Source organism: Nothoprocta perdicaria, unplaced genomic scaffold (genome assembly GCF_003342845.1).
Source record: "Nothoprocta perdicaria isolate Ctin4 unplaced genomic scaffold, notPer1 scaffold_44, whole genome shotgun sequence".
Classification (NCBI taxonomy): domain Eukaryota; kingdom Metazoa; phylum Chordata; class Aves; order Tinamiformes; family Tinamidae; genus Nothoprocta; species Nothoprocta perdicaria.
The window spans coordinates 3,891,679-3,904,861 of NW_020455688.1; the positions used below are offsets into that span (position 1 = coordinate 3,891,679).

General features: G+C 46.6%; 1 protein-coding gene across 2 annotated transcripts in view; it reads left to right on the forward strand.

Moving 5' to 3' along the window:
• The first annotated feature begins 10,217 nt into the window (after nucleotides 1-10,217).
• Nucleotides 10,218-13,183, forward strand: part of PHTF2 (putative homeodomain transcription factor 2) — a 47,091-nt gene continuing 44,125 nt past the window's right edge. For both annotated transcript variants that reach the window (XM_026046409.1, XM_026046410.1), the window contains exon 1: nucleotides 10,218-10,295. In XM_026046409.1, the coding sequence (XP_025902194.1) occupies nucleotides 10,251-10,295 (45 nt within the window). In that variant the 5' untranslated portion in view covers nucleotides 10,218-10,250. The remainder of the gene's footprint in view (nucleotides 10,296-13,183) is intronic.

The window sequence follows — 13,183 nt, forward strand, 5'->3', positions numbered from 1 at the left end:
CCCGCCGCCCGTTTCCTGTCGTTTCCACCATTTTAACCGTCTTCTGACAACTCGGTGCCCCCTGCGGTGGCTCCTCTGGTGTCTCTCCTGAGGGAAGGGCAGGAGAAGGAGCAGGGCTGGGCAGGGGGCACCGCAAGCCGCTGCTGGAGCTGGCCGTGTTTCCTCCTTTCTCTTTTTCCTTCTCCTGGGCTTCATACAGCCCCGCACTGCTGCAGTTAACTACGTGTCGGTCCGCGTGCCCCGGCTCTCTGCTTCAAACTCTGTTTTTCAAAACTGTTTTCACCAGTTTCTGGTCGCTTGCAAAGCCGGGGTGCTGCGTTCCGCCCCAAATCTCCCCATCTTGCCCGTGTGTGTGATACAGTTGACCAGGAAAAGTGGCTGAGTGGCAAACGCGCCTCGTTTGGGAGCACTTCAGTGAAGGTACCGAAATTGTTGGTGGTGGGACGCTGCGGTGGCCGAAGCAGCTGCTGCCGCGGGCGCGAGGCTGAGCGCCTCTGTCACCCGTAATTGGGCCCCTGATCCCTTCCTGCTGGTGGTGACAAACAGACGGAGGTGCCTGTTGGTCGCTCAGAATAACCCGGTAATCCCGGTATCCCGGGGGCCGTCGGAGCGGCCGCTCCGAGCGGGAGCCCGTGGTGGGAAGAACGTATTCCCGGGCTTCTCTTTTCCAGTGTTCTCGGCGTGAGGCGCTTCTCCCCGGGGGAGATGGGAGCGCAGGGGAGTTTCGTGACCGAACCCCTATTTATAAATAGGTGCCCGTATTTGACTGCTTCCGTAGCTCCGGATGAGCTCAAACAAGCTGATCTTGTTTGATTTGCTGCTTTATTCCCTAGAAAGAATAATCCTCTTCTGAGAAGCCTTATTTTTGTCCTGGGAAGATGCTCCGGAGCTGATGCACATGTGCACCTTGCGTGTCCTGTGCTCCGACCTCCTTCTTTCCCCTTCTTACAGTATCTGCAGTCCGTTTTAGTTCAGAGAGGAAGGGCTGCTCGATGGACCCTTGGAGTGGACACGTTTAAGATCCTTGTCACCATATGAAGCCGAGTGTTCGTGCAGTTGCTGTGTGTTTGGGTGCCAGCTTCTTTTTAATACTAAGTATTATAAGGGACAAAATAAGATGCTGAGCTATCTGAACAAGCATTTGAAAACCCGGCTATTTTTGCTCAGCGTTTATAGTAGRTTCTTTCCCTCTCATGTGGAATGCGGTACCAAAATAACTTGCCAGTCTGTGCGCTCCGTGCGACGCTCCAGCTCTTCCAGCGCTGGATTCCTCCCAAGGCGGAATCAGCTCATCCCGTTTCAGAAGGTTGTTCCCAGCTGTCTCCATAGCCACCTAATGCCAGCAGGGCTCCTGGGCATGCTCCGAGTTCTGAGTGCCTTGGAGCGGGCTCAGGATGAGGGGGACCATGTCCAKGTGCCGCGGGAGGCTGGGAGCGGAGCCGCCTGCTGCTGTTCCCCTTGCAGCTGGCAGGGGTCACTGGAAAGCAATGGACACTTCCCAGTTTCCCAAGTTACCTGTGCTTTCTTCCCGTGCCTTCCCGAAATATTGCATCCCCCTTATTCGTACCAGAACTTTGCTGAAGTGTTTCTGTGGAATAACATGTTTCCTGTCTTTTCCCCGGGATCTTTGTGAGTGAGGATAAAGACATTCAGAGGTGTTTTGGATTCCGTGGGGAGGAGACAGGTGAGAGGCAGCTGCACTGGGTAGGAAGCCAGCCTCAATCCTTCTCCCCTGGAGCAGGGAGCAGCCCTGCTCTCTGACGCGTTATCTTTTGCTTTAAGAAGGAAACAAGGTGAAAGTCTTTCAGGATACCTGTATTGAAGGTGTTTTACCTCCTGCCAGTCCAAGGACAACTGACCCTGACTGCGGGTTTTGGCAAGGAAAAGAGGAGACCAAAAGTTTTCAGCTGGGTATTTACTGTCATAGTGCTCCTGTCCATAAAGGTGCTTCCCACTGGATACAGAGAAAACATTTGAAGGAATCATCCTCAAACTGTCCTCATTTTTTGAGCAAAGGAAAAGAACAAATATTACCAGTAAGGGAAAAAAGGGCTAACAGTAGCTAGGGATACAGTACGTTGTCATGTAATGCTCGGCCTTGCTGCACGTGTCAGCACAGGCGACTCCAAGGGTCCCCTCCGACCTAACATTTTTTGATCTGGTCCAGTCCCATCTCAGGATGGGGCCAGCAGCCCGGTCAGAGCAAACAGCTGCTCGGTGTAGATAGAGATGCTCATTATTTTATCAGTTGACTGGGGAATGTAGGTTATCTTTGTGAGACTTTTTTGTCTCCTTGGRTGGGAAGGATATCAGTTCATAGAAGATTTTTTGGAAGAGTTTGGTTGTCTGTTTGTTGTTTTCCTCTCTCCTCCCATTTCATTGGTTTGCTGGGAATACTCTTCAAATGAAACCCCGTCATACAAAGACTAKCAGATAGCACCCGGCTTTATTTTATTCAAAGGGCCTTGTGAAGCTTGAGGTTCTTTAAGCTGAGTCTGGGTTTGTTGTTTCTTTTTTTCTTACTGTTGTTATGTGTTTAAATAGCTCCTTTCCTTTTGAATCTGCGGAGAATCTTGGCCCTTGTGGCTTCCTGTGGTACTGAGGTAGACAGCCTAATTAGGTGCTGTAATATAATATTCCTCTGTTAGGAGTTTGGCTTTGCTGTCTTTAAGCTTATGTAGTTTGTGAGTGAATCTCCTGTCTAAAGAGAAGCGGTTACTGTGTTCTATTTACTATATATTTTTTACATATTTTTAAAGTCTTAACAGGGGGGTTTTCAACTGTATAATAATTCAGAGTCTTTCTTGCAATTCCAGCTTCCCCCCGATTTTTAAATATTATTTTGCAGATGAAGTATATGCATTTGGGGTCAGATTGTGGATTAGCAGGGTGGTACTGCAGTAATTTCCCTCTCACTGGTCATTTATTGAGGTGTCTCTGGGCTGCCAGACTAGGGTATTGAACAGAAGAGTTGACAGGGTTGCTGAGTTTGCTTTCCTGGTTGCAGGTATCTGGTTTTCCAGGCTTGTGTGGTGTAAGTAGTTCATTTTTCCCCCTTCTTACAGATGCCATTTGCACTTCTGATCTTGCGTTCGTTCTTTTTCTGTGACCTATTCAAAGCCAGAGTTCAGCCACCTTCTTTGCTAACCTGAGATCAATCCTCATCTGGGAACGCGGCTGCGTCAGYGCTCCTGCTCCTTGCCCATACGTGGTTGCAGTGAACACGGCTGGGTTGTTCACAGATCCTTGAGCTTTGGAATAGTAGGGCAGAATATAATTTAGGGATTTCATGTGGGTAATATGTCATAAAAATTCTTGTCTCCTGGTTTAAATAGGGGGAGAGAGGAAACATTTTGAATTGGCGCTTGTCTTAGYGTGCAGTGAACAGAAAGCAGCTCCACAGAGAGCACCCTGGCAGTCCTGGTGGACACCAAGTCACCCACGAGGCAGCAGTGCCCTCGTGGCCAAGGAGGCCAATGGGCTCCTGGCTGCATCAGGAGGATGTTGCCAGCAGGTGGAGGGAGGGGATCCTGCCCCTCTGCTCAGCTCTGGGGAGGCTGCACCTGGAGCATTGGGGGCAGCTCTGGGCTCCCCCGGACAAGAGGGACGTGGAGCTTCTAGAGGGGGTCCAGCGGAGAGCGACAGAGATGAGGAAGGGACTGGAGTATCTCTTGTATGAGGAGAGACTGAGCGAGCTGGGCGTGTTTAGCCTGGAGAAGAGAAGGTTGAGAGGTTGAGATCAATATGTCTAAGTACSTGAGGGGAGAATGTAGGGAGGAAGGGGCCAAACTCTTCTCAGTGGTGGCCAGTGGCAGGACAAGGGGCAATGGGTGCAAGTTGAAACCCAGGCAGCTCCATGTGCATGTGAGGAAGAACTTGTTTGGTGTGAGGGTGCCAGAGCCCTGGCCCAGGCTGCCCAGGGAGGCTGTGGAGTCTCCTTCTCTGGAGATCTTSCAMAGGCGCCTGGATGCCGCCCTGTGCCCCGTGCTCTGGGTGTCCCTGCTGGAGCAGGGGGYTGGACTGGATGAGCTCTAGGGGTCCCTTCCAGCCTTAAACYGTTCTGTGATTCTGTGACCCATGGCGCTAGTTCAGATGGGAACTACACATTTACWAGTGGTAGTAAGTTCCTGGAAGGCGTTTCTTGTGTGATGGGCTCCAGCAGTGGTTTGGAAGGGAGAGCAACATGTGCCTGGGCCCAGGGGCAGCCTGTGACGATGCCCTTCGGAGCGGCTGGAGCGGTGGGGTTGGCCACACTAAGGTGACTTGGGGCCTGTGTGTTTGCCTTGAGAGCCCCAGGTGAGTGACCTGGGCCGAAGCTGCCTCTGCAGAGCCCTGGGAGCCAGCGAGGAACGGGAGGCAGCTCCATTTACATGTAAATTTACGTGCACATCTACATCTCCATGTAAAATTCTTGAAATTTCCATCTCCAGAAGGAGCTGGAGCAGAGATGGCCGCTCGGCCGCTTAGGAACCGAGTGAAATACTCGGTGTTGCCCCGGCACTGCAGTGCAGGTGGGTATGTGGAGACAGGGACASATAAAGACAGCGGAGCAGAGAGCTCTGATCCAAACGTGGCCTTCAGAAACGTTTGACCTTCTGAAGCCCTGCAGGTCTGAGTGCTTTGTCACTTGCTCCTGTGTAGCAGCTGGTTTGACACATTTGCTAACGCCACTGGGCCGAGACGTCATCGGCCTTTGCAGGATCTGTGCTGATTAGATCCTATCAGATAATCTTCTAGCTATAAAGGCGTTTTATTTTTAATGTCTGTTTGCGGAGCTTGCCAGGTACACTTGTTAGAGTTGTCACCCTGCAACTCCTTGCTGGGATCACTCCGAGGCCTATATATGTAAGTACATGCAGGATATACGTGCACATATGCACTGCAGGGCCTATACATAGCCCTGCAAACGTGTGCGTGTGCTGAGCATTTACTGCCCTGTCCGTGTGCACCACAGGGYCCCAAGCACCGGGTCTCCTGCTGCAGCCCAGTGCAGTGCTCATTGAGGTATAGATGAGGTATAGATGTTTCATAGTTTATTTTTTTTCATTCTAAGACTTCGTATGTTTAAGGGGTGAGATATTTGTGTGCGCAGATTACTAGAAAGCAGGGATGAAAAAGCAGAATTCATGATCCGACTGTATACAGTGTTTTATATATTTATTTTAAGATTAAAGCAATAAAGAACATTGACCTCAAAGGTTTTATTGTCTGGGAGCTTTTTAACCAGAGCCAGAGTTCACTTTCACAAAGTGAACCCATATACTGTTCTTTATTGTTATTATTTTTTTTAAGATTCAGCATTTTAAGAAATGTCCTAACCTGTACATGTAGTTTGCTGACAGCAGTTGCTGCACTTGGATTGGTGGGAATTTTGTAACTTCTATCACCTTTAAGGGCTTGAATTTTCTCCGGTTCAAGGGCTTGAACTTTATGTTCAGTTATATTTATTCATATGTATTTAAAGGTTAAGAGAATTTTACTAACTGATACTGAGTGCAGCCTGCTCAGGGGTGAATGACAAGGGATGTAAAGAGCCAGACTTTCCAGGCTGGAGGCCTGCTCTGTTGTTTTTACGTCTTTTTTTTACAAGTAAAAAACAAATTTTATAGATTTATTTTACAAATAAAAAATGATGACTTGTTGTTTCAGAAGGAGCCTCACACAGCAAGTGGGTTATGTGACAAAATTAAGAAATTTGTCCAGATCTCAAGGCTAAAGGCCTGGAGTCCAGAACCAGCCAGGAGTCAATGTGGGAACATCTGGCTGCTCTGTCAGACACACGTGCAGTTCACTGGCAAAGCGAGTGTTTTGGGGAGCCCCCTGAGCTCCCCCCTTGCTCTTTTGCCCTTCAGACGCTGGGTTTCTCCTGCGGACCTGACGCTGCTCAGAGGCTCCTGCYGCCCAAACGCGCCGGCCGCGACTCGCGCTGCGCCGCTGAGGGGGCGAGGGGCGGCGCTTCCCTGGAAAACAAATGTTTTATATTTGCTTTATATTCGCTGCACACAATTTTATATTGTGTACAGTTCTGGGCTTCCCAGTATAAGAGGGACGTGGAGCTCCTAGAGAGGGTCCAGCGGAGAGAGAGAAAGATGGTTAAGGGACTGGAACATCTCTCGTRTTAGGAGAGACTAAGTGAGCTGGGCCTGTTTAGCCTGGAGAAGAGAAGGTTGAGAAGRGATCTGATTAACATGTATAAATATATGAAGGGATAATGTAGGGAGGAAGGGGCCAAGCTCTTCTCAGTGGTGGCCAGTGACAGGACAAGGGGCAATGGGTCCAAGTTGAAACCCAGGCAGTTCCATCCGCATGTGAGGAAGAACTTGTTTGGTGTGAGGGTGCCAGAGCCCTGGCMCAGGCTGCCCAGGGAGGCTGTGGAGKCTCCTTCTCTGGAGATCTTCCAAAGGCGCCTGGATGCCGCCCTGTGCCCCGTGCTCTGGGTGTCCCTGCTGGAGCAGGGAGCTGGACTGGATGAGCTCTAGAGGTCCCTTCCAGCCTCAGCCGTTCTGTGTTTCTGTGAATAGTGCTGGGATGCGGCGGCACCCGCGCACCTCGTCCRTGGGCAGGACCCTGCAGCCTGCGGGAGGGTCACAGTTTCAGTGTGTGACGCCTTAGAGCACAGGCAGGTTCAGACCTGTGCCCGGTGCCTGTGTCACAGGGGACACCTGGTAGGAGTGCGTCATACACATGACACAGAGCAGCCAGCGTGGGCTTCAGTTCGCTTTTTCCTGGTGCTGCCCTTGGTCTAAACCCCCTTTAAACCAGCCAAACCCAAGCAACATAAGGATGTTCAACGTATTTACTCTATTGTTTTTATTTTCTCCTAGGAGAGGGTGAAGAGCAACGTCTGTGAGTCACTGCCCTCGTTGGTGAGCAGCGTGCTGCGCAGTGCCAGTGTCCACCCAAGTTTAGCAACCTCGGAGCTGCTGTTTGGGGAAAGCAGAATTGCTGCTTGCTCTTTATTTACRAACTCTCCCTTCCTTGGGTTGAAGGCAGCAGCTTGGGGGCCTTGGCTGGTTGGCCTGGCAGCCAGAGCACTTTTAGTTGCTGGATACGGTCTTTAGGTTGTAGGATCCGGTAGGATTTTTCATCAGTTGGTGCAGAAGAACATGCTAAAATTCCTACAGAAAGGTGCAAACCCGGGAGTGACAAATTTCTCCTTTGCTTGTACACAATTTGCAGTTCTGAAATGCCGWTTTAGGACAGCGCTGCATGGATCAACTAGCCGAGCAGGGCCCGAGTGCGTTAYATAGGGTGTGAGGTTCCTTCATGAAAGGAAAGCCTAGATTTAGTGGCTTATTGTGATGCACAGGAAAAGAATATGTCATTTGAGAGTACTCTAAAAGCTTAATCCTCTGATGACGGTGATGACGGTGGCAAAACTGCTATAGGCCTGAGTGGAGGAATTATGGCTCTTGGTAAATTATACAGGGATGTATTTTCATTGCATTTGTGTATTTTTATGGGTTGTTCTTTCATGATTTAGGGAGATTTTCAGTTAGTAATAAGTGCATAATGTGACTAAACGCTTTATTGAATTTACTGAAAGTTAAAAGATGAAATAATGATAATGTTAAGTTTTATTTTGATGCTGAACCTGGAAAGTAAAGAAAGAGTGAGATTTTTTTTCTTTTTATTGAAGTTATTTTCTAGCTTCAGAGTAGCAGGGATCTTGGTTTACTTTTACTGAGTTCTTACGATACAAATATAGCTATGAAAGAAATAGCTTAGGCAGGAGATCCTACCATCCTGGTTCACTGTTTCCTTTCTCTGCAACTTTCCTACAGGGAAATCAGAGTGAAACTGTAGCTGTGGTGAAATTGCCATGTGGAGCAGCTGACATAACAGCAAAATAGGTCTGTTGTGGATACAGGGTTCTAGGTTTTTCATAGCTTTAAGCAGTAACATTTCAACAGCTGTTGAAATTTTGCTGTTGCTTTGGAAATTTTTTTGCTGAAAGAGTAAAAAATAGCATTTCAAAAATGCTGTTTCACTGTTAATGACAGTATGCAATTAACAATAAATTCAGTGAACGTGGCAACTTCATCAGTGCATAAACATACTAAGCCCAGAAGGGCCCTCCAGCCCCATTCAGCAGCTGGGTGGTACTGTGGCCATCCAGGTTAGTGCTGCTGCAAGGGAGACAGATTCCTTGAACTCCTTGGGGCTTCACTTGGGCCTCTAAAACATTCTGCATATAAGTTAACCTGTAAAACGTAATTACTTTAAATTTATTTCAATGCATTGTGGTATCTGTTTGCTTATTAAACAGTAAGTACTGTTTATTGCTGCACTGCTTAAATACCTGAAGACTTTTGAATAGAGATTTTGGTGGCTTTCTGCCTGTTTAAATGAGACTGTGCCATGACATGTGGAAAAACAGCCCTTCTGATTAGGGATCAGCACAGGAGAAATATCCCTTAGGATATTCAGTACTGCAACCCCTTGGATAATCTAAATAACAGGCCTGGTGAGAGAAATCAAAGACATTAATAACAAGTTTCTTCATTATCCTTGGTTTGTAATTTTATGGTGCATCTTTTTGCCAGTTGGAGGGTTTTCGATTGGCTTGGAGAGCTACTGCAGAAAAATCGTTGCCTTTAAATGATTTGTCCAGTTTCAGCTGTATTTGAGCACTCTGGGTTTGCAGCAGATCATTGACTGTGTAGAGTCCAAGTAGGAGTTAATGCATCTGGTGAGGGAAAGGTTTCTGAGCGAGTTCAACAGTTCCTTAAATTGCCTCTGCTAATGGATTCTTGCCGTCTTTTGTCCCCTATAATTAAGGGATGTGGTTGGAAGCAGGTGTGTGTGGGAGGGGGGCGCTGGGGTAGGGGAAACGAGATGGAATATTCCAGGATTATGGAGCTCACAGGGAGGGGAAGCCAGAGGTTGAGGGGCACTAGTATCCATGGGGAATTCTTCCTATCAGAATTGTCCCTGAGCAGTGGACGGGCTTTGAATGTACCTGTACCCTTGCAGTATATGTATGTATGAAGAGTTTACACTGCTTTCAGGCTATAGTTTGGTATAGTAAACTTTTTATTTTTGTTTTTGTTTTTATTTTTGTTTTTGTTTTTATTTTTGTTTTTGTTTTTATTTTTATTTCTGTTTTTAATTTGCTTGAAATGTCTTTACAAAGAAGATGCAAATCTTATTTTAAGCCTTATTTAAAGTGAAAAAGAAGTGTTAGCGACCTCCGTAGTGCCCTGAGTTAAATAAGTCTTTGTCGGGCTGTATGTTTTACCTGGTAGAAATATTCTTTTACAAGTTCTTAATTTCCTGATATCAGAAGAGATGTAATTGTGAAATAACCTCGTAAATGTTGGGTTGGGTCTCATTGGCATTTGTGTTTGAAAAATATGCATGTTATAAAGTGTCTGGCAAGGATTCTGTAAGTCTTGCCTAATATTTCCTTTCATTTTATAGACTATTCAGAGAGAATACAATTGTTTTGTCTTTCCATGAAAAGGTAAAAATGTACTGAAAGAGTGCTTAAAAAATCCAAATCTAGAGATTTCTGTTTATGGCCTTTTTCTTCATCCTTAGCCAAACTCTGTCTGACTGGTGACGAGGAACAAAATTCTTAAAGATGGTTTTCAAGAAAAGTTTTACATAGGTTATAAGGTACAATTGGATATTATCATAGCTTTAATGTGAAAAACTATTACTAATGCTACTATTTCAAAAAAACCCAGACCTATCATTACGCATTGCTTATCTTCTTGTGATTTAGCTCTAATTTACTGTTTTAGTCAGAATATTAATTTTGTAATTAATAGAATTCTAGAACTCTGTTTTGTTTCTCAAAAACATGTAATAATCTGTATGATTTTTTTTTTTCTTTAAGCAGATTTATTCCTCATCTTTGGAATACTGTTCTGTGGCAGTAACTGGGCGCTGATTCATTGTCCAAAAATGCAAAGAAAAAAAAAAAGAAGGAAGGGAAAGGAAGGGAAGGGAAGGGCTGCATGTCCTGCAGTCCTGCAGCTCTCCAGAGGCACAAGTTAGGAAACAGCAAAGCTCAGTCCCTCTGCCACTTAGGTTATATTAGGGAGGGTGGAGGAAAATTGTGCCTGATTGGCAGATTTTTGTTTACGTAGGGGAAAAAAGCCCCAAAATATTGCTGAAATATGAATGAGACAAGGCTAAACTATTCAGCAATGTCCAGACAGGCCTTCGTGTGGAAAGTGGCACTAAAGTTTTGTCTTTTTCTGTTAACAGCCTAAAATGCCCGTGTGAATTCGGTGGAATAAATGGCGTCCAAAGTGACTGATGCTATAGTCTGGTACCAGAAGAAGGTAAGTTCCCCCCTTGTTACTGCACTGCCTGTTGAACGGAGTCGGCGGAGGAAACGAGTGGCRTGATGAGGTTTAATGTTTAAAGTGTATATAAATGTATAAGTTATATACATTTATATAATGTATAAAGTGTATATAGCTATAAAGTACCACTGTGTTATTGGGTGGCATAGTATGGGAGTTAGGAGCTTCTGGCTTTTACTATGAAACAGGTAATCATTAGTGACTGTATGTTATGGAAATGAGTAGCTGCTGGTGTATTTTGAAAATTTTTCACCCCTCAGACTACCTGTGTTTTGGGGAGAATGAAAAGAACTTTATTAATGAAGTGTGGACTGATGTGCTCATGTGCAGGAGCGTGCTGGTTGTGTTGCACGTACCTGGTTGCCTGTGTTTCAGTGTTGTTCAAAACTGAGTGGAAGAAAATCAGCAGACAAAATAGAAATTCGAGAATTAAAATACTTCCTGTCAATACTTCCTGTCAATAGTTACATTATCTCTTGATACTGTATCTCTTGAGTGATATTTGTGTGTAGAAAAGTTGATGTCTCTTTAATAATTTACTATTTTGTCAGTTAAATGGTCATATTTTCTTCAAATGAGTATTYGAGTTTGCTTATTCAGTTTACTTTTAAAGTGATGAGCAACTTGCTAAATTTTGAAGTTTCTTGGCTTTACTGAAATATAAACAACTTTACCTTAAAGAGCACGTCCTGGGAATAGYGTTTTTCATTATCAGTGAAATATTCATGTTTCATTCTTGTTCTGCTGTTCTTTTCAGTGCTTTCACACCCACGTTTCTGCTTGTATTTTGCTTATACCCAAAGCAGTGTTTCTTTTCCAAGTTTCTGTGGCCTTTTACAGATTTACAGAGTGCAGAGCTAGAAACTMTGTGGTGCCTTCACAGCTAGGGCCTGTGGTGAGGGCCTCCCGCTGCTGCATGAAAGGCTGCTGTCTTTAGGGGAGATAAGATCCTGCTTGCAGCAGACAGCAACGTCTGAACATGATTTAGTCACAAATTGATTACCTGTGTCAAGAAATCATCATCAATTCACTCTGGAAACTTCCTGGATCGTTTGTGCCCTCCTGTACTTTCCAACCAGCAGATGCAGGGGTTTAAAGTCCCCACCTAAGGACCAGGGCCTGTGAACATCATCCTGATCATGAGGTCTACAGCAGACACCCGTTACGGTATCTCCCGCACTGGCGTTTCTGCTATAACCCGTAAGGTCTCAGCTGTCCCTTCACAAGTCCCAGCTGCAGCTCCAACAAAGCTGAACTCAGCAAACTGAAAATGGGCAGGACTGAAGAATTCCCATGTTCTGGCAGTACAGCCTTGTTTCTGGGGCAAATATGCACTGGTGTTTCTTGAGCCAGGACCAGCCTGAGAGGACTTGCCTCTCCTAAAATGGGGAGATAATTTATTTTGGGAGAGATATGCCAATGTGTGACGATGTATGATTGCCAAGCAAAGATCAGGGAGAACTGATGATAATATTTATAGTCCAACATAAAATCTATTTAAGTAGGTAGGGACTGAATGAGGATAGGAACAAATGTTGGAGCAGTATCATCTTGTATTATCGCTATTAAGGTTGGAAAAGACCTTCACGATCACAGAGTCCACCYGTAAGCCCCTCACCCCCATCCCTGCTGAGCCATGTCCCTAAGCTCCTCATCTACACGTTTCCTGAGCRCTGCCAGGGACGGTGACTCCAGCCCTGTTCCAGGGCTTCACCACTCTTCCTGTGTAGAAATTCTTCCTAACAACTAACCCCATCCTCTCCTGGACCAACTTGAGGCCGTTTCCTCTTGCCCTATCCGTAGTTATGGAAAAGAGGCCGACCCACCTCACTCCAACCTCCTTTGAGGCAGCTGTAGAGATCGATGAGGTCTCCCYGGAGCCTCCTCTTCTCCAGACTAAATCACCAGCTCCCCCGGCCTCCTCGTGAGGCYGGAGCTCCAGGCCCTTCCCCAGCTCCGCTGCCTTCTCTGGACACGCTCCAGCCCCTCCCCGTCCTCCTTAGAGCCGGGGGCCCAAACCTGAGCTCAGTGCTGGAGGAGCGRCCTCCCCAGCGCCGCGGGCAGGGGGACCATCACGTCCCTGCTCCTGCTGGCCACGCTGCTCCTCACACAGCCAGGAGGCCCTGGGCCTTCCTGCCCACCTGGGCTCGCTGCTGCCTCGTGCGCAGCCAGCACCCCCAAGTCCTTTCCTGCCGCTGCAGGGGCTCTGTGTATACTTATTTATTTGCACTTTGTTGCTCTCTGAGTTACAAAGGCCTTTTGGTGTCTCTAAGGAAAGGCATTTTTTATATTTCTTTAGTAGAAAGACTTGAGCAATGGAGTGAAGCAATGGAGCCCTTCCAGCCCTGCTTGCACGCCTCTACCTCCTTGGGGTTTGCACCAAGTCCTCGCATGACTCACACTATTGTTTGGAATTGAGCTCCTTGCACAAGGATGATTTAGTAACGTGCTTAATYGTTTGAAAGGTCAGACTTTTTATTATGTAAACTTGTTTTTTTTTTCTGTTGTTTTTGTAATAGGTTTGTTCTGTTTTTAGTGGGATGGAGCTCTTGTTTACTGTCTTATAGATAATTTTTCGTTATTTTAAGTTGGATTGTAGGATTTCAGATAGTGTTTTATAACCGATGATTTGAGAGGTGAGATGTCATGGGCGTAGCTGAACTGCCTGCAGGGCTGGCTTGTGCTTCTGTTCGGGGAGCAGGGAGATCCCCGGCGTTATCTGCACAGGGAAGCTCCATGTTCTCTCCTGAGAGCCCTTGGGTCCTGCTTGGACTAATCCCGGGCTGCTCTGTGGGCACCAGCGCCTGTCCTTGAGATCTCTCCTCACCCAGGCCAGACCTCCTGCCCGGGCCCTCAGCAGCCTC